This window comes from Cololabis saira, chromosome 1 (genome assembly GCF_033807715.1).
Source record: "Cololabis saira isolate AMF1-May2022 chromosome 1, fColSai1.1, whole genome shotgun sequence".
In the NCBI taxonomy this organism is placed as follows: domain Eukaryota; kingdom Metazoa; phylum Chordata; class Actinopteri; order Beloniformes; family Belonidae; genus Cololabis; species Cololabis saira.
Window position 1 is genome coordinate 6674473 of NC_084587.1, and position 22762 is coordinate 6697234.

The 22762-nt window shown below is 42.9% G+C and overlaps 1 protein-coding gene and 1 non-coding gene across 2 annotated transcripts in view; both read right to left on the reverse strand.

Moving 5' to 3' along the window:
• tnrc6c2 (trinucleotide repeat containing adaptor 6C2) overlaps positions 1-12419 on the reverse strand; it is a 38143-nt gene extending 25724 nt beyond the window's left edge. Inside the window, exons 1-9 of the mRNA XM_061728809.1 lie at positions 12368-12419; positions 8964-11498; positions 7125-7325; positions 5476-5642; positions 5314-5391; positions 5117-5174; positions 3797-3939; positions 2961-3107; positions 1091-1288 (exon numbers count right to left, since the gene is read on the reverse strand). Coding sequence (XP_061584793.1) covers positions 1091-1288; positions 2961-3107; positions 3797-3939; positions 5117-5174; positions 5314-5391; positions 5476-5642; positions 7125-7325; positions 8964-11498; positions 12368-12419 — 3579 coding nt within the window. The remainder of the gene's footprint in view (positions 1-1090; positions 1289-2960; positions 3108-3796; positions 3940-5116; positions 5175-5313; positions 5392-5475; positions 5643-7124; positions 7326-8963; positions 11499-12367) is intronic.
• A 3402-nt stretch (positions 12420-15821) lies between these two features.
• trnak-uuu (transfer RNA lysine (anticodon UUU)) lies at positions 15822-15894 on the reverse strand. The gene has a single exon. It is a non-coding gene; the product is annotated as a tRNA-Lys (tRNA).
• Positions 15895-22762: the final 6868 nt, after the last annotated feature.

Consider the following 22762-nt stretch of genomic DNA (forward strand, 5'->3'; position numbering starts at 1 on the left):
CGGATAAACCAGATGTAGCAACGGAGGATGATGTTTCTGATTGGCCGGTCAGGGACCAATCAGAAGGCTGAGAAAGGGTCAATTAGATCAGTGGTTCTCAAGCTTTTTGGGGTCCCGGAACCCCTGCATGTTTTTGATCAACTGATGTGCTGGTTTCATGGCTCGGTCTGACAGAAACTCTCCACATAAAAAACACGGAGGGGGCGAATCAGTAATGCTGTAAATTCAAACATGATATATTCTTCTTCTTTTTCGCCATCTGTTATGTTTTTCTTTTCCAGTGGCTCAGAGTCTGCTACGTCCAGAACAAGCTGTCTTTTTTTTTTTTTTATAAATATGAGCTGTCATTGTTTACTACTTTTCTTTTTCTTTGTGTTCCTGTGCTTATCATCTCCTTCTTTGTTTTTAGTTTTTTTTTTTAACATTATTGCAATTTCAATTGCTAACTTGAACTTTGCAAGTTAATGAGCGTTTACCCAACAACTTCCTGCATATATTTCACAATAAAAGCATTTTAAGAAATGTATGCCCACTGAAACGTTAAGGGGCTTATAATTTGAAAAGGATATAGATCTTGTTTAGTTCATGCAAAAACTTGAACAATGCAAGATTTCTTATTAAAATACAACAAATTACACTTGTAAAGAGTAAAAGAAGATCATGTGACCCACTGTAGTTTAGGTAGATAAAGGTCTCGGTCACATTTGAGTAAAATAATAATATATTTCTATAATGCATATTGTATATACGCATGCTATATATGATTTGATGGTATAAAGGTTAGGGCATCTATAAGCTTGTTAGCTTTTGCCCTAACCCTTTCGGTCAGACCTATGTACTCTTTTTTGTTTTGTCGGAAGGACCTTTTTTAAAAATGTTTTTGCTGATCGAAATAAACAAACTCAAACTCAATAAATGTCAGAGGATATTTAAAAAAAAAAAAAAAAAAAAGTATTATCATGGACCCCTCGCAATGACACCACGGACCACTAAACCAGTTGAGATAAATAAATACTCAGAGTCAGGGAGCTGATGCAGGTCCTGAACGGACCTGTTCTGAACGGACCTGGGCGTAGGTGCGTTTCCGTACCTGAGGGGAGAGAAACTGAGGCACTTGAGCACGTAGACTCGGCTGGGAGGAGCTGAGAGGCGGCACTGGCGGCTGAGGAGGCTGCTGCTGCTGCTGCTGCTGCTGCTGCTGCTGCTGCTGCTGCTGCTGCTGCTGCTGCTGCTGCTGCTGCATGGCCCGGGTTTGTGCTGCTCCACTGCCAAACATTCCACTGGGTATCTGTGGACACGGAAACTGAATTTTAAAAGAGATATGTGGATTTTTTACCAGCTGGAAGGTTGGTTCTGTTTTGGTTCCCTCAAAAGTATTAGTAGTCCGCAGTATTTCCAAGACCTGATAGTGCCTTATGTTCCTGGCAGAGCTCTCCGCTCCCAGAGTGCAGGTTTACTCGTAGTTCCTAGAGTATCTAAATGTAGATTTGGAGGGCGGGCGTTCTGCTATCAGGCACCACTACTATGGAACCAACTTCCAATCTGGGTTAAGGAGGCTGACACCACCTCCACCTTTAAAACTAAACTTAAAACCTTTCTGTTTAGTAAAGCCTATAGTTAGTGTTTAGTAAACCTCTAGCTGGTGTTGGTAAATCTCTAGGTAGTGTAAACTCTAGTGTGTTAGAGTCAGTAGTCATAGTTGCAGCTATAGAACAAGACTATAATAGTTAGTCTCAAATATAGCTTTGCGGTAGATATGCTGCTATAGGCTTATGCTGCAGGGGGGCACCGACATGATCCGCTGGGCGGTGCCTCTCACCCTTCTTCTCCTCTCCTTTCCCTTTCTCTCTTCTCCATTTCCATTTTTATTTATTATAAGTATCTCATAGCTATCGTTTTTGTCCATCGCTCCTGTAGTTTCTTGTGCCGGCCCCCCTTTTTTCTCTTTTGTGCATGTTTGCAGGCCGGAGCCTCAGGAGCTGCGTTCTGGCCTGCGGTCCCGGTCCCCCCCCCATCCCCAGTCATCCCGTTGCTTCCCCCAGTCTGGCCTTCGGCAGGAGGGTCCTCCCTTATGAGCCTGGTCCTGCTCAAGGTTTCTTCCCTCCTAAAGGGGAGTTTTTCTTGCCACTGTTTGGCTTAAGGCTTTTCTCCCACTAGGGGAGTTTTTACCTGCCATTGTTTATGTAATAATTGCTCGGGGGTTTATGTTCATGTTCATGTTCTGGGTCTCTGGAAAGCGTCTAGAGACAACATCTGTTGTATTAGACGCTATATAAATAAAATTGAATTGAATTGAAAACAAAAGGCCTGTAAAAGACCATTTCATCCACATTTTTATTCTGCCAGAGCGGCTGAAGAGAGAGAATCCTGCTTGCATCGCTTCGAAGGACACGTTTCACTTTGCAAGGCTGCTGAAATATCTAATCTCAATGAGATCTTCAGGCAAGGTCACACGAACGTAAGTGAGCATCCGCTCTCGGAGCACTTCGGGGAGACGGATGTGTGTTTTTCCAGGACATTTGTTCCTGCTATTAGTGCTCCATGTACACTTTAATCCTCCACAGCCGTAAATAACTGGATACATGTTTGAATTGATTTGTCAGCCTGTTTCAATTTTAGTTTTAGTCTAGTCTTTGGGTCAAGTTATCATTTTAGTTTAGTTTTAGTCAAAGATTTTATTTACCCAAACCCATTTTACAATTCAAACAAGGTTATCTTATTATTATATTATTGTTACCTTATAGACTCAAGAATATATTCATTCCAGATACAGAAGACGATATTTAGTCATAATTTTCGTTGACGAAAACAACTTTAGTTTGAATCCTTATAAAAACAAGCTTCAAATCTGTATTATTACACTTAAATGTGGTCTTTTATCGCATACGCTTCTGTATTTTCATACTAGGAACTTAGTTATAAAAGAGGAAGATAAATAGATGAATAAATTAATCTCTCACCTGTCTGTTGTTCAAGTTTTGCATTGCCAGCCCCGGGTTGCCCTGGCCCAGACCCTGGCCAGGAAGGCTACTGTTGGCCAGGGGGAGCTTCAGGCTGGGGGAAGGCAAAAACGGTGATGAGGGGGCGTCTTCTGACAGGACACCATCCTGCACCGGGGGAGAAGAAGAAAGAAGCTTTATACGAGGGCATATTACACATGAATAATGCTGGAATCTTAATATTATCCAGTCATCATTAAAAAGTTTTCCTACACTTTGAAAAGGAAAGGTTTATTTAATCGTTTTGAGGAGAAATACATTTGTTTTTCCAGGTTATAGAAACCTGAGTCAGGGTTGCCAGGTTGGGCAGGTTTCATCCCAATTGGGTTGAAAAATATAGGACTGGGCGGATTTATCAAATTTCGTCTGCTTTTCCTCGTTTTTACTAAATATTTAGGAGAAATTATTAACCAAAAAGTTTCCATTATGGCAGAGAAAAGTAGAAACGTACACAATAAACTCACTGATATTTGATTTGCTTTAATCTGCTCAATTTAATTATAGTCTTTGTTTGGAGCCTGAACTTTTTTTGGCCTCATTTGCTTATGGCTTGAAATTTATTCCGCATTTAATAATTGATGGTTTTAATATAGAGAATGTCAGATTCTGGCTATTTTTTCATTATTTTGGCGGGTTTAATATCGCGTTTGGGCTGGAACCTTCCAGATCTGGCAACCTGGACCTCAGCGCTGGATTTCTTAGTGACCGCTGGGTGCAGAAAGAGAGCGCAGGCCGAAGTGGAAGTAGAGCAGACCTGCCGCGTACGAAGGTCCGGCGGCTGGTCGCTCATTTCTCACCTTGTCGAGGAAGGAGTTGCGGTCGGAGGGGTCTTTGGAGAGAGCAGAGGGCCGACACACGTGAGGCTTGTTCATGCCGTTGCTGTAGTCGGACATCCCCATGCCGCGCTTGTCCAGGTCCGTCTTCTTCTCTAACAGGGCGGCTGGAGGCACAAACAAGGATGAAAGAAGTTACCACTTGTTTCACTAAATAAGTGAAATTAAATAGTTAAATCATTTCATTTATTCTTTATTTCATTCAGTAAAAGAAAAAACAAAACAGGTCAATATAATAACAACTAATCTCTTTCCTTGAATGAAAGGGAACAGAAAGAAGCTTATTTTATCTGTCCCTTTTTCCTAAGAAATCTAATTTCAATTAATGTAATAATAAAAAACAAAACAAATTACACAATAAAAAAAAACACTTTCCAATAAACGTAATTAAAAAAACAAAAAACTAAATCAAAACTACAACAAAGTTATAAAATAACACAAAACAGCTGTCGTCAAACACAGATAGTCGTATTCTTTTTTGATTCAAAGAAAAAACAAATATGACAATGGTGCTAAAAAGAGAGAGGAAAAAAAGAAAAAAAGAAACCCACCTAACTTAATTATCACGATATTTCGTCATCAAACTGGCTTTTATTATTCTTTTAAATGTAATGTTTGATTTGCATTCTTTGGCTTCTGTATCCAGATTGTTCCATAAACTGATACCTTTTACAGAAACACAACGTTCCATTAATTTTGTCCTGAATTTTTGGTTTTTAAAGAGCTCTGTTCCTTTTAAGTTATACTTATTTTCTCTTTTTTCAATTTTTTTCTGTATATTGATTGGCAAAATTTTCTTATGAGCTTTCCACATAATTTGCAGAATTCTGTGATCCACTAATTCAGGAAATTTAAACAGTTTTAACTGAAGGAATAATGAATTTGAAGGATGAGTATATTGTTTTCTACTAATTATTCTTATGGCTTTTTTTTGTAAAATGAAAATAGACTGAGTATATTTTTTGCAAGCATTTCCTTCATATTTCAATGCAATAGGTCAGATATGGCACAATCATATTGTTATATAAATAGTGAAAGTAGTGAATCTTTTACTTTGTGTAACAGAGCTATTGTTTTTGATATTTTTACCTTTGTATGCTGTTTATGTGATTTCCAACACAAATTCTTGTCCAGAATTACACCTAGAAACTTTGTTTCCCTATTAATTTCAATACCTTCTATACTAATTGAAGCACCAGTGTCTCTGTTCCTATTGCTGAATAAATAATGAATCGAAGAGCAGATGGAGCAACAGAGGTTTAAATAAATAGATAAATAACTTACTCATAGCCTGGTCAAGGTTCATATTGTTGCTCTTCAAAGCCTCCTCAGCAGGGTCTCTCTGCAACACAGGAAGAAAAACCAGCTGATCATTATCTCTAGTTTACACGGCTGCATCCATCACCGAGTGGCTCATCTGGTTATTTGTGAACGATTTGTGTGTGTGATGCATTTAAAAGCTGTATTTGTTGCATCCGTACCGGAAAGCCCATGTCAGTGAGCTGCTTGATCAAGCGGCTCATGATCCAGGCCTCGTCCGGCTTGCTGCCAATCTTCCCCTGACGAGGCACATGCAAAACATTTAATTCTCTCCTGGAAACATCATGTTCAACGTCGGTGTTTATAGGCGGTGGCGGCCTGACCTTGCTCGGACCCTTCTTGGGCCCGTTGCTCCAGGAGTTGTGGGAGTTGCTGCTCTCCTGGGAGGCGGGGCTGTTCCACACGTCTCCGTCCTCCGTGTCCCACTGGCTGGTGGACATGCTCATCTCGTCTCCTCCACCTCCCCAGCCGTCTTGCATAGGTTTGGGGCCTTGAAGGAAAAAGGAGGAGGAGAAAAAGACACATCAAAGATGGAATGTTTAGCATAACATGATGCAGAACTAAAGTTACGTCAATGAAAATTATGACTAAATATCGTCGTCAATGAACCTTTATCACCTGAGGAAAACGAGATGAGACGAAAATAATGGTCATGTGACGATAACGATAATTAAATATATAATGCAATATCATAGACAGATAAAAACGAGACTAAAATGTAGATTAGAAAATAAATCTAAAATTAATTTTCGTTGACCAAACAAGATGAGACGAAATGGCTGATGCCGTTAACGCAGAGCTCTAGGTTCACGTCAATTAAAAACAAAGTTAGATCGAGAAAGGGAGGTTATATCTTTGAAGAATTATCAAATTATTAATATTATTATTATTATTATTATTATAATAAATATACAGGGGCTGGGAGAAGAAGAAGACCATCTTTGGATACCCAATGTGTCGTCGAAAAAGAAAAAGATGGGGAAAAATGCGGAAAAATAAATATGTTGTAAACTCAAATTAGAGTATTCTGTATCTGGAATGAATGTATTCTTGAGTCTATAAGGTAACAATAACATTTTAGTGGAATAATACGGATTTGAGGCTTGTTTTTATGAGGATTCAAATCAAAGTTGCTTTTCGTCAACAAAAATTATGACCAAATATTGTCGTCAATGAACCTTTATCTAAACGAGACGAGATGCAACAAAAATAATGGTCATGTGACGATGACGATAATTAAATATATTATGCAATATCGTAAACAAATAAAAATGAGACTAAAATGTTGATTACAAAATAAAAACTCTGCTACAATGTATCTTCATTTTCGTTGACCAAAACGAGACGAAATGTTCTACCAAAGATCCTTAATGTCCATGTTTTCAGTGACAAAATTACAGGAAAAAATAAATATGTTGTAAACTCAAATTAGAGTCTTCTGTATCTGGAATGAATGTATTCTTGAGTCTATAAGGTAACAATAATATAATAATAAGATAACCTTGTTTGAATTGTAAAATGGGTTTGGCTAAATACAATCTTTAACTAAAACTAGACTAAAATGGACAATTCTGACTAAAATAAGACTAAAATGCTCAGACTTTTAGTCGACTGAAACTTGACACGACTAAAAGGAGAATGAACGTGACTAAAACTAATAAAAACTAAAATGATAGCTCGACCCAAAGACTAGACTGAAACTAAAATTGAAACAGGCTGACAGAAACAACACTATGCAGAAACCTGCCAGAGTTTAGCAAGGCGTAATTCTAACGCTGACCACTTGGTGTCGCTGTTGCTTCTTGGTATTAAACATCTTTCAAACGGTTCAACTGCAGACCACAAATAAGACCTAGTGTTGTGTGGAATTGCTTTCATTTCTGTAACACTCCCATCAAGAAGCAGCTTTAGAGGTGGGTAACAATGTGCAGGTTGAGTAAATAATGAATGCATGTTGGGTCTTGTGGGTTACCTGGCTTGCAAGGTGCAGGACCTGTGGGTCCGTTGACTCTGACGTAAGGGCTGGAGGGTTCGTGGCCCCCGTCCCCCCATCCTCCCACCCCCGGGGGCTTTCCCCAGGCAGAGGTGCCGTTATCAACCGTTGACGTTGGAGCTGCCGGTTCTCCCCAAGCCGGCTCCGACTTGGCCTGAACACTGGGAAGGTCGCCCCACCCTGACGGAGAGAAGATGAAGAGAAATTAGGAAAAAAAAAAGCTAAAAACAATAATAATGATCATAAAATTGTACAAAATTAAAATTTTTTCACAGTAATCAAAAAACAACAGCAACAACCCAGCAGTGGGTTTCTTGAGCCCCCTGATTTGTGAGATCTCTCTGATATTTGTAGAATAAGACTTTTTTTAAAGAATAAAGACGCACGTCAAGAATGAATAGAGCTGTAATGAGTTCAGGAGATTTACGTCATAGGTATATGAGTAATATATATATATATATATTAGGAATGGTTGATACTTTACCGTTCACGATAAACCGTCAAAAAATTTCCCCACGGTCAGAATTTGTATCTCACGGTAAAAACGATAAATTGAGGAAATGAGAAAGAAAGAAAGAAAGAAAGAAAGAAAGAAAGAAAGAAAGAAAGAAAGAAAGAAAGAAAGAAAGAAAGAAAGAAAGAAAGAAAGAAAGAAAGAAAGAAAGAAAGAAAGAAAGAAAGAAAGAAAGAAAGAAAGAAAGAAAGAAAGAAAGAAAGAAAGAAAGAAAGAAAGAAAGAAAGAAAGATATATTCCCGTTGATGACACTTTTTGTATTGGTATTTTTTTTATCATTATTAAATGCCATTAAACCGCCCATCCCTAATATATATATATATATATATATATATATATATATATATATATATATATATATATATATATATATATATATATATATATATATATATGTGTGTACACACATACATATGGGTCAATGACAAATAAGGATTTTCAACAGGTCAATTTTTTTTAGTTTTTTGTCAAGATGAATTGGCACTAGCCTTAAAAAAGGTCATGTTGTGCAACCATGATTCATATTAAAATAAATTAGTATTTTTTTAGTATTATACAAAAATGGTTGTTTTTTTAATGGTCGCGCCACAGGATATTTCATAAAATGGACATCAGTCAAACTTTGTTTGTATATTATGACGGAAATATAAATACAAATGTGTTGCAATCTTATACAGGACTACACAATACTTCGGAAATCATGCCAGATAGGGCAGAAGATTGATTTAAATACATTTAGAATGATTTCAAAAAAAGTTTTCAAAACCAGAGTCCTGGTCGGACGGTCGCACCCCATGACATTTTGATGCTTAAAACAACAACAAAATCCCAAATAACTAGTGTTTTTTGTAAAATTCAAGTGAGTCCATATGTGGGACAGGTTGGTCATATATATGATATTTTTTTATCCATTTAAACCTTTTTTGAATTTAAAAAAAAATCTGTTTTTCAGAAAATATAAGCGTCACGTCATTGACCCATATACATACATACATTATATATATATATATATATATATATATATATATATATATATATATATATATATATATATATATATTTATATATGTATCTCCTGTTGTCATGCAGCTCCACTGTAGCTGCAGTACTTATGTCAACCAGCAGGGGGCAGCGGCCGCATTCACACAGACAGAGCTCTGTCTGCTGCTCTGAGGTTTCACCCTCATCAGTTTTACCATCATCAGTGATAGTTCTTCAAAGATATAACTACAAAGCATTTAAAACAACTGATTATGTTTTTAAAATGGTATAAATAAAGAAATACTATGGATGTTTTTAAATACCTGGGTTGGCCATGGGGGGTCTGCCCTGGGGCCCCACCCCTGGGTGCGGGGCGTTGGGCGACCCGTTGTTATTCCCCTGGTGCTGCAGATGAGTCGGGGTCTGGCCGTGATGGTGGTGCATGTTGTGAGGGTTGTGGTGGTGATTGTTGTTGTTGTTGGGGGGAACAATCATCCCTCCGTTCTTGCTGGGAGGCGGGCCGCCGCCGTTGCCGCCGTTGCCGCCGTTGCCGCCGTTGCCGGGGTTACCGTTGGGGTTGTTGCGGTCCCACATGTTGACGGCGGACTTGTTGTAGGCGGTGGGGTCGCCCCAGGTGGACGTGCCGTCGTCGATCTCCATCTTCCTGCGGATGGAGGGCGGGGACGGCTCCTCCCAGCCCGTGGGCTCCTGGCCCGGGTCCTGCTTGCCCCCGTTGCCCCAGCCGGGGCTGTTCTGCTTGACGGAGCTGGGCCCCCCCCAGGACCCCATGCTGACGCATCCTCCTCCTCCGTTGTTGCTGCCGTTGCTGCTGCCGTTGCTGCTGCCGCTGCTGCTGCTCTCCTGCGGCTTGGCCGAGCCCCAGCCTCCCTGCGCGGGGCCGTTGGTGCGCGGGGGCTCCCCCCAGTTGGTCACGGCGGGGGCCGATTTACCCCACCCTCCTCCTCCTCCTCCTCCTCCTCCTCCTCCTCCTCCTCCTCCTCTACCGCCACCCCTCTGGTTTTCCTTCCATCCACCATTTCCTCCGTTTCCTCCGTCTCCTTCCCACATGCTGCTGGTGGAGCCGTTGTTCTTGACGTCTGGTTCCCCCCACTCCCCCGCGGCGTTGGGGCCGTTGGAGTTCCCGTTACTGTTGCCCCAACCGTGGGAGCTTTTGGGCGCCTCTCCCCAGGAGGGCTGGTTCTTCATGATGCCATTATCCCAGCTGGGTGACTTCTCCTCAGAGCCCCAGGACGGGTTGCCCCCACCCTTAGAGCCGTTGGAGGGTGCAGGGTCTCCCCAGCCCCCGGCTGAGCCGTTAGGGGCCTTGTTGAGGGAAGGTTGGGGGTCTCCCCACCCTGATCCGGGCTGGATTGGCTGAGGTGGGGGGCCCCGCCAGCCGGAGGACGATGATCCTTCACTGTCACTCTTCCCTCCAGAGCTCGGTCTCTGATTGGAGCCAACGTTGGGGTTGGGGTTCCCGTTAGACGAGGATTTGGAGCCCGCCATGGCGTCCGAGCTGCTTCCGCTCTTTCCGTCGCCGGAGTTGAGTCGTTGCTCCATCTCCCAGGCGGTGTGTTGGCGGATGGGGGTCTGGCCCCAGCCCGAGTTGCTCAGCACCCTGGGGTCCAGGTCCTGCCGGGGCAGCATGGGGGTTAGTTCCATGGTGGTGGGTCTGTCTCTGTGGTGGGATCGACCCTCGCTGCTGTCGCCGCTGTCCTCGCTAGCCGGGGCGGTGCCAGGGCGTTTGCCCCACGAGCCCAGTTGCTGCTCGTGGCCCGAGCCAGAACTCCCGGCGTCGACCGATTCCCAGCCTTTGGATGTGTCTCCACCGCCGGAGGACTTTCCCCAATCACCCCAACCACCACCACCTCCACCTCCACCGCCGCCGCCGCCACTTCCGCTACTTCCACCGCCACTTCCCTGGCGGCCCCAGGCGGAGAGGCCTCCGGACGGACCCGAGTCCCAGCCCGAGTCTTTGGGCGACTCAGCTGCCTTGGTTTCTGCGCTCCCCCACACGGAACTGCCCGTCGTGTCCCCGTTGAGCTGGGCGGACTCGGTGGGCGACTGCCCGCCCCAGCCGGTCAGGCCGTGGATGGGACTCATCGGCTCCTGAGCTTGTTGCTGCTTCTTAGCGTAGTTTGGTCCGTCGGTGTTGAGGTTCGTAGGCTCCACGTTGAAGGATAAGTTGGTGTTGGCGGACGGGTGCTGCTGGTCGTTTTCAGTGGCGCTCATCATGCCGCCCCACCCCCCCCTACCGTTATCCGCACTTCCATTTCCCATATTTCCATTTCCGTTCATCCCGGCTTGGAGGGACGAGGAGTTGGACACCCCGCTGGGGCCGATGACGCCCCCTCCGCCGCCTTCGTGCCCCAGAACGGGCCAGGCGGACGGGTTGGCGTTGGGGTTGAGGTTGAGGTTAAAACTGGGCGATCCCCAGTTACCGGGGGCTCCGACTCTGCCGCCGTTCATGGCGTCCTGCTTCCCGTCGGAGCCCCAGCCTCGGTTGTTGGCTAAAGCGTTGGCCGACACGGGCCCCGTCATCATGCTACCGTTTGCTTTGAGAGAGTTGTAGAGGGGCTGCTGGTCCGCGGCACCCGTGGCCATACTCAGAAAACCACTAGGAGCAGTGGCGATGGCGCCGGCGTCCACGTTAGAGCGAGCTGAGCCCGAGGGGCATCCTGGTGTCGCGGCGTAGCCGGGGTCGCCGCTTCGACCGACGGACGGCCAGGCGTCCGAGTCTCTTCCGTGGATTATCACTTTGTTCCCGCTGTAGGCGCCGGAGGGGCTGTCAGCTGATACAGAGGCTCCCCAACCAGAGGTTTCATGCTGGGCTCCGGGGCCACCGCGGAGGGATACGTCTGAGAAGGAAACAGAAGAAAAGAGAAGATTGAGAAACAAGGGACAAAAAGGAAACGCTACAATATAACAAAGGAGGTAGGTCATCACCTACAACATTCCACCGGAACATCAACCTCTGACTACAGCAGGCGGCACTGTGCTGAAAGAAGTTGATGACTTCAAGTACCTGGGTTCGTGGGTCAACTCAACTGAGCAAGATCTAAAAGTGAGGCAGGCACTTGCATGGAGGGCCCTGAACGGGATGACCAGTGTATGGAACTCCAACCTCCCCCGCCAAATCAGACTCAGCTTCTTCTACGCGACAGCAGAGTCTGTTCTCCTCTATGGCAGTGAATGCTGGACCCTCAAACCAACCCTAGTGAAATCCCTGGACGGGTGTTACACCAGGATGTTGCGTGCAGTGCTTAACATCAGCAAGAGTGCACATGTAACCAACCAAGTCCTATATGAAGGAATGCCAAGGGTAAGCGAAAAGGTTGCTGTAAGGAGAATGAGACTTGCAGGGCACTGCCAAAGACACACAGAACTGTCAGCCAGCAAGCTGGTGCTGTGGGAGCCAACACGCGGGCGCCGGTCAAGAGGACGTCCTACACCAACATATGTGGACATACTCAAGAAGGATGCAGGGGTACCAGCGAACTGGAAAGATGTATGGAGAATCGGGATGACTGGAGACAACGATGGACGGCTCGTCTGAGGACGACCTAGTAGTAGTATTGTATTTTCCGGACTATAATTTTTTTCATAATTTGGCCGGGAGTGCGACTTATGTGTGAAATTATTAACATTATGTGTGAAATTATTAACACATTATAAGCGGTAAATCATTTCACATGTTATTTTCACACTAAACCGCAAGAGGACGAACTGCAACTGACGATGAGTCTGACGTAAGCGACGTAGAAGAGGAAGCGCCGCATCTTCTACCTCCGGAGTTGTTTAAAAGTGACACCATGGATGAAGATTTCATTGGATTTTAGTTATTTAGAGTGACACAGATGGTTTGGTAAACTTCTTAGCATGCTATTTATGCTATAGTTATGTGAATAACTCTTAATATATTATGTTAACATACCAGGCACGTTCTCAGTTGTGTCATGTAATGTAAGCAAACCGTACAATTATTCAGCCTGTTGTTGCTTCTATTGTAGTTTTATTTCAAATTGCCTTTCAAGATGACATTTCTGTTCTTGGTGTTGATTTTATAAAATAAATTTCCCCAAAAAATGCCACTTATATGTTTTTTCCTTCTTTATTGTGCATTTTATGGATGATGCGACTTCTACTCCGGAAAATACGGTAGTACACTTGTAGTACTCAAGACCACTTTTTTGTGGTCTTGGTCTTGTCTCTGTCTCGGGTCTTTCGGACTCGGATAATTGAGATGCCGTTGCACACCAAGGTGACAGAATCTTGTGATCACCAGTTCGTCAGTGTAATCTGATTACCATAATGGTAAATAATGTAATTTCAAGTTGATAATTGTATCTTTAATATTTAAAATTCAGGTTTCATCTCCAAATTAAGTCCAATTTAAATCAGAAACATTAACTATTCATGACTTTTCTGAGGTGGAGGGGGGCAATTCGTGTCAATCCTTAAAAGCACTGGAGTCAATCCTCCAATAGTGTAGAAATAGCGGTAGTGCAGTCGCCACTAGGAATGGGCGAAATTTTACCGTTCACGATAAACCGTCCAAAAAATAAGAAATAAGAAAGAAAGAAAGAAAGAAAGAAAGAAAGAAAGAAAGAAAGAAAGAAAGAAAGAAAGAAAGAAATGAGCCAAAAAGAAAGAAAGAAAGAAAGAAAGAAATGAGCCAAAAAGAAAGAAAGAAAGAAAGAAAGAAAGAAAGAAAGAAAGAAAGAAATGAGCCAAAAAGAAAGAAAGAAAGAAAGAAAGAAATGAGCCAAAAAGAAAGAAAGAAAGAAAGAAAGAAAGAAATGAGCCAAAAAGAAAGAAAGAAAGAAAGAAAGAAAGAAATGAGCCAAAAAGAAAGAAAGAAAGAAAGAAAGAAATGAGCCAAAAAGAAAGAAAGAAAGAAAGAAAGAAAGAAAGAAAGAAAGAAAGAAATGAGCCAGAAAGAAGGAAGGAAAGAAAGAAAGAAATGAGCCAGAAAGAAGGAAGGAAAGAAAGAAAGAAATGAGCCAAAAAGGAAAGAAAGAAAGAAATGAGCCAGAAAGGAAAGAAAGAAAGAAAGAAAGAAAGAAAGAAATGAGCCAGAAAGAAGGAAGGAAAGAAAGAAATGAGCCAAAAAGGAAAGAAAGAAATAAATGAGCCAAAAAGGAAAGAAAGAAATAAATGAGCCAAAAAGGAAAGAAAGAAAGAAAGAAAGAAAGAAAGAAAGAAAGAAAGAAAGAAAGAAAGAAAGAAAGAAAGAAAGAAAGAAAGAAAGAAAGAAAGAAAGAAAGAAAGAAAGAAAGAAAGAAAGAAAGAATTATAGTTACAAAGGTGGAGTTGAATTGGTATTTTTTTTATTGTCATTATTATCGTCATCGGGATAAATGCCAGAAATTATCGTGATAGATTTTTTTAGTCCGTACCGCCCATCCCTATTACACACATATCTGATCTCAGCTGATGGATGGAAACATTTATAGTGAGTTCAACATCATCATCCACTTCTCTGTGTTATTGATCTGCAGTTGAAAACAAGCTCATATGGAAACTAGCTGAACCAGGATGATGGAATACAATCACGCAGGATGATGAAATAAGTAGGATTATTTTTGTTCTCGAGCTGAACTAGTCTTGGTCTTGGCTACAAGTCTAGGAGGTAGTTGGAGATGAGTCAGTCAGAGAAATAAGAAATTGTAAAGAAAATGACAGAAATAATGATCAAAATGGGTGACAGAAGTAACGAGGAGTGGGAGAAGGTCGTGAGGAGGAGAAACAACACACCATGCTGCCTGAGGAAGACCCTGCTACACGTTTAGGTTACACTTAGTTTCCTGAATCAATCCCACCTCCCTGGTTGGTTACGGGCGGCTCTCAGCCTTGACGGGAGGATACGGTCGTGCCTGCGTGTTATCAGGATGCACCGCCAAGCGTGCTCCATGTCATATCAGCGCCGACGCGTCCATATATCCCTGCCAGGGCGCAGCCAGCCAGACGGCAACGACAGAGATTTTATTTCCTTTTCATTCATCCATCCTTCTTTCTTTCCCATTTGCATCCTCGCTCTCTTTCTCTTCTCTCTCCGTCATAATTCCCTCTTCTGCTCTTACACCCTCACCCCAGTGATTTCTGACTGTGTCCATATCTTTTCCATTCCCCCCCCATCACCACTCTCCTAGCTCTCCCTCTCTTCCCTCGCTCGTCTCACGCCCAGCAGGGAGAGACTCATCCGTCTCCATCGTAGCGTCGCTGGCCGGGGTTGTGAAGGGAAGCCCAAGTGGAAAGCCGCTCATTTATTGGAATGAAACTAGGACGGCTCCTCATCCATCACTCCCGATGCTTCGCTGGGCCTCCTCCTCCTCTTCCTCCTCCTCCTCCTTCTTTCCTCCTTCTTTCCTCCTCCTCTTCCTCCGACTGCACTGCACTCAAACCAATAATCACGTCCCTCTTCTTCCTCCTCCCTATCTGCATAGGCAATATTACGTCTGCCTAGGCAATATCTTTCTCCCTCGCACAAATACAAGCCTGAACAACGCAAACCAAATGGATTGCTGGGTATATTCCAAAATATATAATTATCTAAAAAAAACAACAACCTATTACCATATTTTTTGCGCTTTTTTGTGACTTATACTCATATAAAAATATTTAATTTCACATGTTCTTAAACGACATGACCGAGGAGTAAACGTGACCTACAGCCACTGGAGGGCGCTCTAGGGTCGTGACCAGTATGTGCTGCTCCTGTACCACTGGAAATTGGGTAATTTAAACATTAATTAACTTAAATACAACTGAGAAAATGACTTAGCAGTAACTTCAATGATGGACTCGCCAGTTTGTTTTGTTATTTCTGCCTATTCAGCCTCCCAGGTACGATATTTATGCTACTGTGCAGCTGAATTAGTCTTACGTCAGCATACCGGACTTACCGGACACTGCAAAAAACTAATTTCTTAGAAAATTAAAAAGTCTTGTTTCAAGAAAAAAAAAAAATAAGACTGTTTTCAGACTATTTTGTTAGTTTTAAGAGTTCTAGTCAAGAAAATCTTTCTAACTCCATTGGAGGAGATATATTTGCTCATAATAAGACAAATTTGACTACATTTAGAATAGAATAGAATACTTTATTGTCAGTGTACCTGGGTACACTGAGATTTAAAGAAATATATTTGGACATTAAGTATTGAAAAGAACAAAAATACTGTCGCCCGAACAGGGACTTGAACCCTGGACCCTCAGATTAAAAGTCTGATGCTCTACCGACTGAGCTATCCGGGCTCTAACAAAAAAGAGGACTGAAGTGGAGAGCTGTGAGCCGCTGCATCCATCTGCGCCGCCATCTAGGATCATTTAGGAATATTAGGCTTATTTTTTAGCAGGGCTATTTTTGCAGTGTATTCAGCTATTTGTTTATGCTACGTGTAGCTGAATAACCGTTGATGTTACGAAATAAATTTCCCCAAAAATGTGACTAATGTTTTTTTTTTCTTTATGACGCATTTCTTGATTGATGCGACTTATAGTCCGAAAAATACGGTACCTCATATTACAGTGTTTCTTTCATTAAGCAGATGCTTTTAACCAAATTGACTTGCAAGAGACGAACATTTTGAGGTTCAGCATCTTGTCCGGACATTTGGTAGCTTTTTTTTTTATTTTAGAACAGTTGGCACTTTAATGCCACAATATTTGGACACTTAGGCCCTGTCCCAATACTCCCACTACCCCTCGTTTTCATCCCTACCCCTAAATTTTGCGCGTTCCCGTGAGGGTAGTGGTGTCCCAATTCCTCTTTCCACCTAGGGGTAGTTGAGAAAAGTAGTGTAGTGGCTATGAATCTGTCCCTACGGATGTAGGGATTTCCGATCCTCACTAGTTTTCTAGAGACAGAAAAATTTCCCAGAATGCTTTTCGTCGTCATTTGCGGACTGAATCAAAAAAAAAAAAAACATGGCGGACATTTCTTATTTTTTAGTGAATAAAAAAAAAAATCAATATTTTTAGTTAGTTTCTGCATAAAAATGCGTTTTGATTACATTTCTAGCAAGAAATATATATTTTACTTTCATAATATTCACTCAGTGAATGTACATAATCACTAGTTTGCCTGTTTAACGAAGATCACGCCGGAATAAAGGCTGATTTATGGTTCCGCGTTACACCAACGCAGAGCCTACGCCGTAGGTTACTTAACCTACGCCATAGGCTCTGCGTCGATGTTACGCGTCGACGCGCGCCGTACGCCGTACCCTACGCCATAGGCGCCATAAAGTGAAATAAAAAAATAAAAAACAAACAAATGAAAATAGAATCAGTCCCTCTTAATTGAGCTCAATTCAATAATGGTTTCAGTTCTTTGCACATGTATATGATTCTCACTGGTGTCCATTATCTCTATTACTACTATCCGGGTAGTTAGTGTATCATATCTGATATATGATTTTAAATTTAGGATCTAATTTGGGATCTTTCTGACTCAGACTGCAGGTCCAAGCATGAGAAAATGAAACAAGCCCCTTTTTTAAAGCTCCGGATGCTAAAGAATCTGTTCAACATGTTGTCCTGATACCGGGACGAATGGGAAACCACGGCGATAACAACAGATGCTCCACTTAATCTCAGCCAAAAGGCAGATAAGTGATCCAACACCACGGAACCAGAACACGTCCACCAGTCCTTTCATCAGAATCACACACAACCAGATTTATTAGGCACAGAAGCATCTCATAAGCTGGGGGACTAATAATAGACCCAGTTGATGCTGTAAAAGGGTAATCAGTCATCGGCAGGCAGATAATCAATGATCTTATTAATGCTAGGGGGAGAGAGTAGGGAGGTTATTGATCCGGCATACAAACATCCTAACCGCCACAGAAGGCTCGGGCTTCCCACTGAAAAACCAATGAGAGCCGGCCGTTATAAATATCAGCATCACGCAGGCTGGAGCGGCTCGTGGAGAGAGAAACTCACGCCGTGATTATCTGAGGAGACAAGGAGACCCATGTGTATCATGAAACACGCAGGCTGGATATTTATCCAGCAACAACAAAACGCACTTCTGCATTTTTTTTTTTAAATGCAAACATCTCAATCTTATTAAAACTGCACCCAAGAAAGCAATCTGAGGACGACTGGATATGAAAATAACCAATGCCAAACGAGCACTTTTCTGGCCATTATGAGCAGCAAATCGCTACATTACATACATTTGTTTGGTTTAATCGTTTCGCTGTACGACTCCGTCTAAAGTAGGGATGGGCGGTATGGACTAAAAAATGTACCACGATCATTTCTGGCATTTATCCCGATAACGATAAAAATGAAGATAAAAAAATACCATCTTTTTAACTATAAATCTATCTCACTCCGCCATGTTTGTTACACAAAAACCTCATCAACGGGAATTTTTCGTTCGTTCCTTCCTTCCTTCCTTCCTTCCTTCCTTCCTTCCTTCCTTCCTTCCTTCCTTCCTTCCTTCCTTCCTTCCTTCCTTCCTCCCTCCCTTATTTCCTTCCTTCCTTCCTTCCTTCCTTCCTTCCTTACTTCCTTCCTTCCTTCCTTCCTCCTTCATCTTCCTTCCTTCCTCCCTTATTTTCTCCCTTCCTTACTTCCTTCCTTCCTTCCTTCATCTTCCTTCCTTCCTTCCTTCCTCCCTTATTTTCTCCCTTCCTTCCTTCCTCCTTCATCTTCCTTCCTTCTTCCCTCCCTTATTTTCTCCCTTCCTTACTTCCTTCCTCCCTTATTTTCTTCCTTCCTTCCTTCCTTCCTTCCTTCCTTCCTTCCTCATCTTCCTTCCTTCCTCATCTTCCTTCCTTCCTTCTTCATCTTTCTTCCTTCCTTCTTCATCTTTCTTCCTTCCTTCCTTCCTTCCTCATCTTCCTTCCTTCCTTCTTCATCTTTCTTCCTTCCTTCCTTCCTTCTTCATCTTCCTTCCTTCCTTCCTTCTTCATCTTTCTTCCTTCCTTCCTTCCTTCTTCATCTTCCTTCCTTCCTTCCTTCCTTCCTTCTTCATATTCCTCCCTTCCTCCCTCTTCCTTCCTTCCTTCCTTCCTTCCTTCCTTCCTTCCTTCCTTCCTTCCTTCCTTCTTCATCTTCCTTCCTTCCTTCCTTCTTCATCTTCCTTCCTCCCTTCCTCCCTTCCTTCCTCTTCCTTCCTTCCTTCCTTCCTTCCTTCCTTCCTTCCTTCCTTCTTCATCTTCCTTCCTTCCTTCCTTCCTTCCTTCCTTCCTTCCTTCCTTCCTTCCTTCCTTCCTTCCTTCCTTCCTTCCTTCCTTCCTTCCTTCCTTCCTTCCTTCCTTCCTTCCTTCCTTCCTTCCTTCCTTCCTTCCTTCCTTCCTTCCTTCCTTCCTTCCTTCCTTCCTTCCTTCCTTCCTTCCTTCCTTCCTTCCTTCCTTCCTTCCTTCCTTCCTTCCTTCCTTCCTTCCTTCCTTCCTTCCTTCCTTCCTTCCTTCCTTCCTTCCTTCCTTCCTTCACGGTACATCGTGTAAAATATCTTGTCATGTCTCATTTTTATGTTTTATGCAACTGTGTGGATGTGAACAGGTCACACTTGAAAATGAGTCTTCGGACTCAAGTGTTTTATCTGTATAAATAAAGGATAAATAAATAAAAAAATAAAATATCACCCATTCCTAGTCTAAAGCTCCTGTGAATTCGCCGCCGCAGCGACTTCAACAAAGCTCGTAATTACTGACCGTGAGTTAGAGACAAAGAGCTCCCGTTCAGATGGAGGCAAGTCCGTTTCTTTTGAGGTGTTTAGGGACATGCGCAGATACCGGCGGATATATCGCTTTAAGATACTGTGTAACGTGAAAAAATGTCTCCTGCACAAACTTATCTCCCCTCCCCAGGCGGCACTATCGCTCCGGAGCATCGGGCCGATGGCGGAGGATCAAATACGCCGGCGAGAGTCTGCAGTCGCTCCGTAATCAGCCAAAGCAGCACAAAGGAGAGGAATCGTCAGTGTGAAGGGTTTTTCTAGTCAAATGAAGTTAAGATCCTGTCAGAACTTGAACACAATCGTGATTGACAGGCGGCTTTAACCCGTTATGTCTAACACAACCTTTTACTTCTCTCCCTGAAGGAAGTACAGACAAGGTTCAACTTGTGATGCAAATTAGTGACTTCACACAAAAATGTGACATTTACAAAGACAAGGTCAGAGTATTTTGTATGTCTTGTAGACGTGTCGCCCCCTGGTGGTCGACACGTGGAAGGACAACTCTTTCCGTCTGAGCTGGTTTGAAGTAAACGTTGCTAAGGGCAACCGGTCACCAGAGCTGGGTAGAGTAGCCAAAAATTGTATTCAAGTAAAAGTACTGTAACTTCAGAATAATATGACTCAAGTAGAAGTAAAAAGTAGTCATCCAAATAATTACTTGAGTAAAAGTAAAAAAGTACTTGGTGAAAAAACTAAGTACTGAGTAACTGTTGAGTAACGTCTGATTTATTCTTTAACACAACCATTCAAACAGACAAAAGTACAAAATAATCATCTTCAGGCAAATTAAATCAATAAAATAAATTATAATGAATAAAAAATAAAAAATAGCTTCAATTAAAATAATCTTAAAGTAAATTCAAGTACTTTAATAAATAATAAAATAAATAAAATAACAGAATAAAAAAATAAATTAAGCACAAGTAGTCTGTGTAAATGTGACAAAACATGCAAAAACAAACATTTTTCCCAAAGAATCACCCAGCGATGTCATGAGATTGACGCGTACGCGGATAAAAGAGATAAAAGAAAAGTAACAGCTCAACGTAGCCTAATGTAGCGGAGTAAGAGGAACAGTTTCTTCTTCACAAATCTACTCAAGTAAAAGTAAAAAGTATAGTGATTCAAAACTACTCCTAAAAGTACAACATTTCCCAAAACTTACTCAAGTAAATGTAACGGAGTAAATGTAACTCGTTACTACCCACCTCTGCCGGTCACCACTCGAAGCAAACACCTGAGAGAAGTTTGTGTTTCAAAAGCCTGCTAGTCGTTCACGCTGGTATCAAAAAGCAGTGCTAGTGAGGCGAATAAGAACCTCAGCAAGTTTTAGGGGTTTCCATGGGAACCGCTGGGCGTATCAGGACTGGAAACGACTTGTTTCAGGTAATTTATCCGATTCTTCTCAAAGTTTCTGACTTTGAGGACGAACGTCTTCTTGTACTCAAGGTGGCGGCTCATTTGACTAATTAATTACCGTATTTTCGCGACCATAAGGCGCAACTTTTTTTTTTTTTTTTTTTTTTTAATGTGCCGGGCGCCTTAAGAAACGGTGCGCCGTGTCTATTACCTGAATTACGGTAATGTCAGGTCGGCCACCATGAGAAGGTAAAAAGAGAAAGGGGCGGGTGAAGCTGAATGAGACCATCCACTGAGCTGTTTAATGCGAAACAGATGATGAAGACTTTTAAGGATTTGCTTGATGTGTAAAGTGAAATAAAATACAATCAAACTAAGTTTTGCTCCGCTCTATTTAAATAAGCACACTTGTGTGTGAGTGTTCTGCAGCGCCGGCCGGTCGGAACCGTCCACATTCCCCGGTTAAAGCAGCGGCTGCAGCAGCGCGGTGATGCGCGCTGCTGCAGCCGACTTCCTGGTTCCCCAAGCGGGTCCAATGACCTGGTTCCCGGCCGCTTTAAGAGCAGAGATTTCTGGGGTCTGTCTCAGGTCAGATCAGCTTCACTTTCCGAGATTTGCAGCCAAATCTGTCGGTTACAAACCCGGTACCGGATCCCGACATGCGCGTGTGTGTATTCGCGGCGCGACACACAGATTCTCATGTAGGCTATGTGGTGCTGGACTGGCGCAGCTGATGGACAGAAACTTATGGTGATTTTTAAAAGAAAAACTTTGCATAAGACGTTTCCAGCCGGAGTCATTATAAGGGTGAATGAAAAGAGGGGGCTGGATGAAGGGATGATGATGATCAAGAAGCTGAGACAGGTCTGGAAATTCGGACTGGCGCAGATGAATTAACGGAGCTCCTGTCGGATACAAACCCCGGTACCGGCTCCCCGACAGCGCGTGTGTGTGAGCGGGTCCAGCGCGAGGGTCCCGGGACGCGGGACCCGGGACCGCCGCGGGACCAGCGCGGGGGGGGGGGGGGGACCGGGACCCGGGACCCGGGACCCGGTCCAGCGCGAGGGAGCAGACGGGGAGCGGGACCCGGGACCGCCGCGGTCGGCATTTTTAAAAGAAAAGCGTTCCCTAAAGAGACTTTTCCAGCCAGAGTGAAATGAAAAGGGCTGGATGGATGAGGAGATGATCAGTGGCTGAGACAGGTTTGTGCAGCAACCCGGTGGTTTTTTTAAATTCTTTAATGCAGAAACAGAATATGAACCTTTGAAGGGTTTGATTGATGTGAAAAGTGAAATAAAATATCAAACTAAGTTTTGCTTCTGCTGTATTTTTAGCGCGTGTGTGTTTTGCAACGCGTGTCTGTGCAGCTCCGTCTCCGTATACGGCGCCTTTTGGGTCGGTGCGCCGTATGTGTGTTTTAAAACCAAAAATGACACACAAAACTGAGGGTGCGCCTTTCCACACAGTGCGCCATATGGTCGCGAAAATACGGTAATGAAAATTGAAATTACTGAAGGCAACAGGAGCAGTTTCAGCACGAAGCCTCTTTATAAATATTATAACTATATTATATTTATCAACTGGACGACGAGACGTTGATTTTGGCGTGTAGGAAGAAAGTAGGAGGAGAACCAGCCCAGGTTCGTTCAGACGTCGATAGTCTCCGTAACTCCTGTTTTGGGTTTTAACAGACAAGTTTGTGAAGGAGCTTTAAATTTAATTTGTATATAAAAAGACGTTAAATTCAGAATTCGCTGCGAGTCGAGTTTTTCAGGGAAGATCGGATCAGATCACCCCACGAGTGCACAAGTCTTGCTTCTGAATTAAAGCGCAAAGAACAGAAAGAACAGAAACCCGAACATGTGGATGGTCCGCGGCTCGTACTAGACTTGTAGTTCTCCAGAGCGGTCTTTTTTTTTGTGGTCTTGGTCTTGTCTCGGGTCTCTCGGTCTAATTGAGATGCCTTTGCACATCAAGGTGACAGAATCTTGTGATCAGCAGTTCTTCAGTGTAATTCGGCTACTATAATAGTAAATAATGCAATTTCAAGTGGATAATTGTATCTTT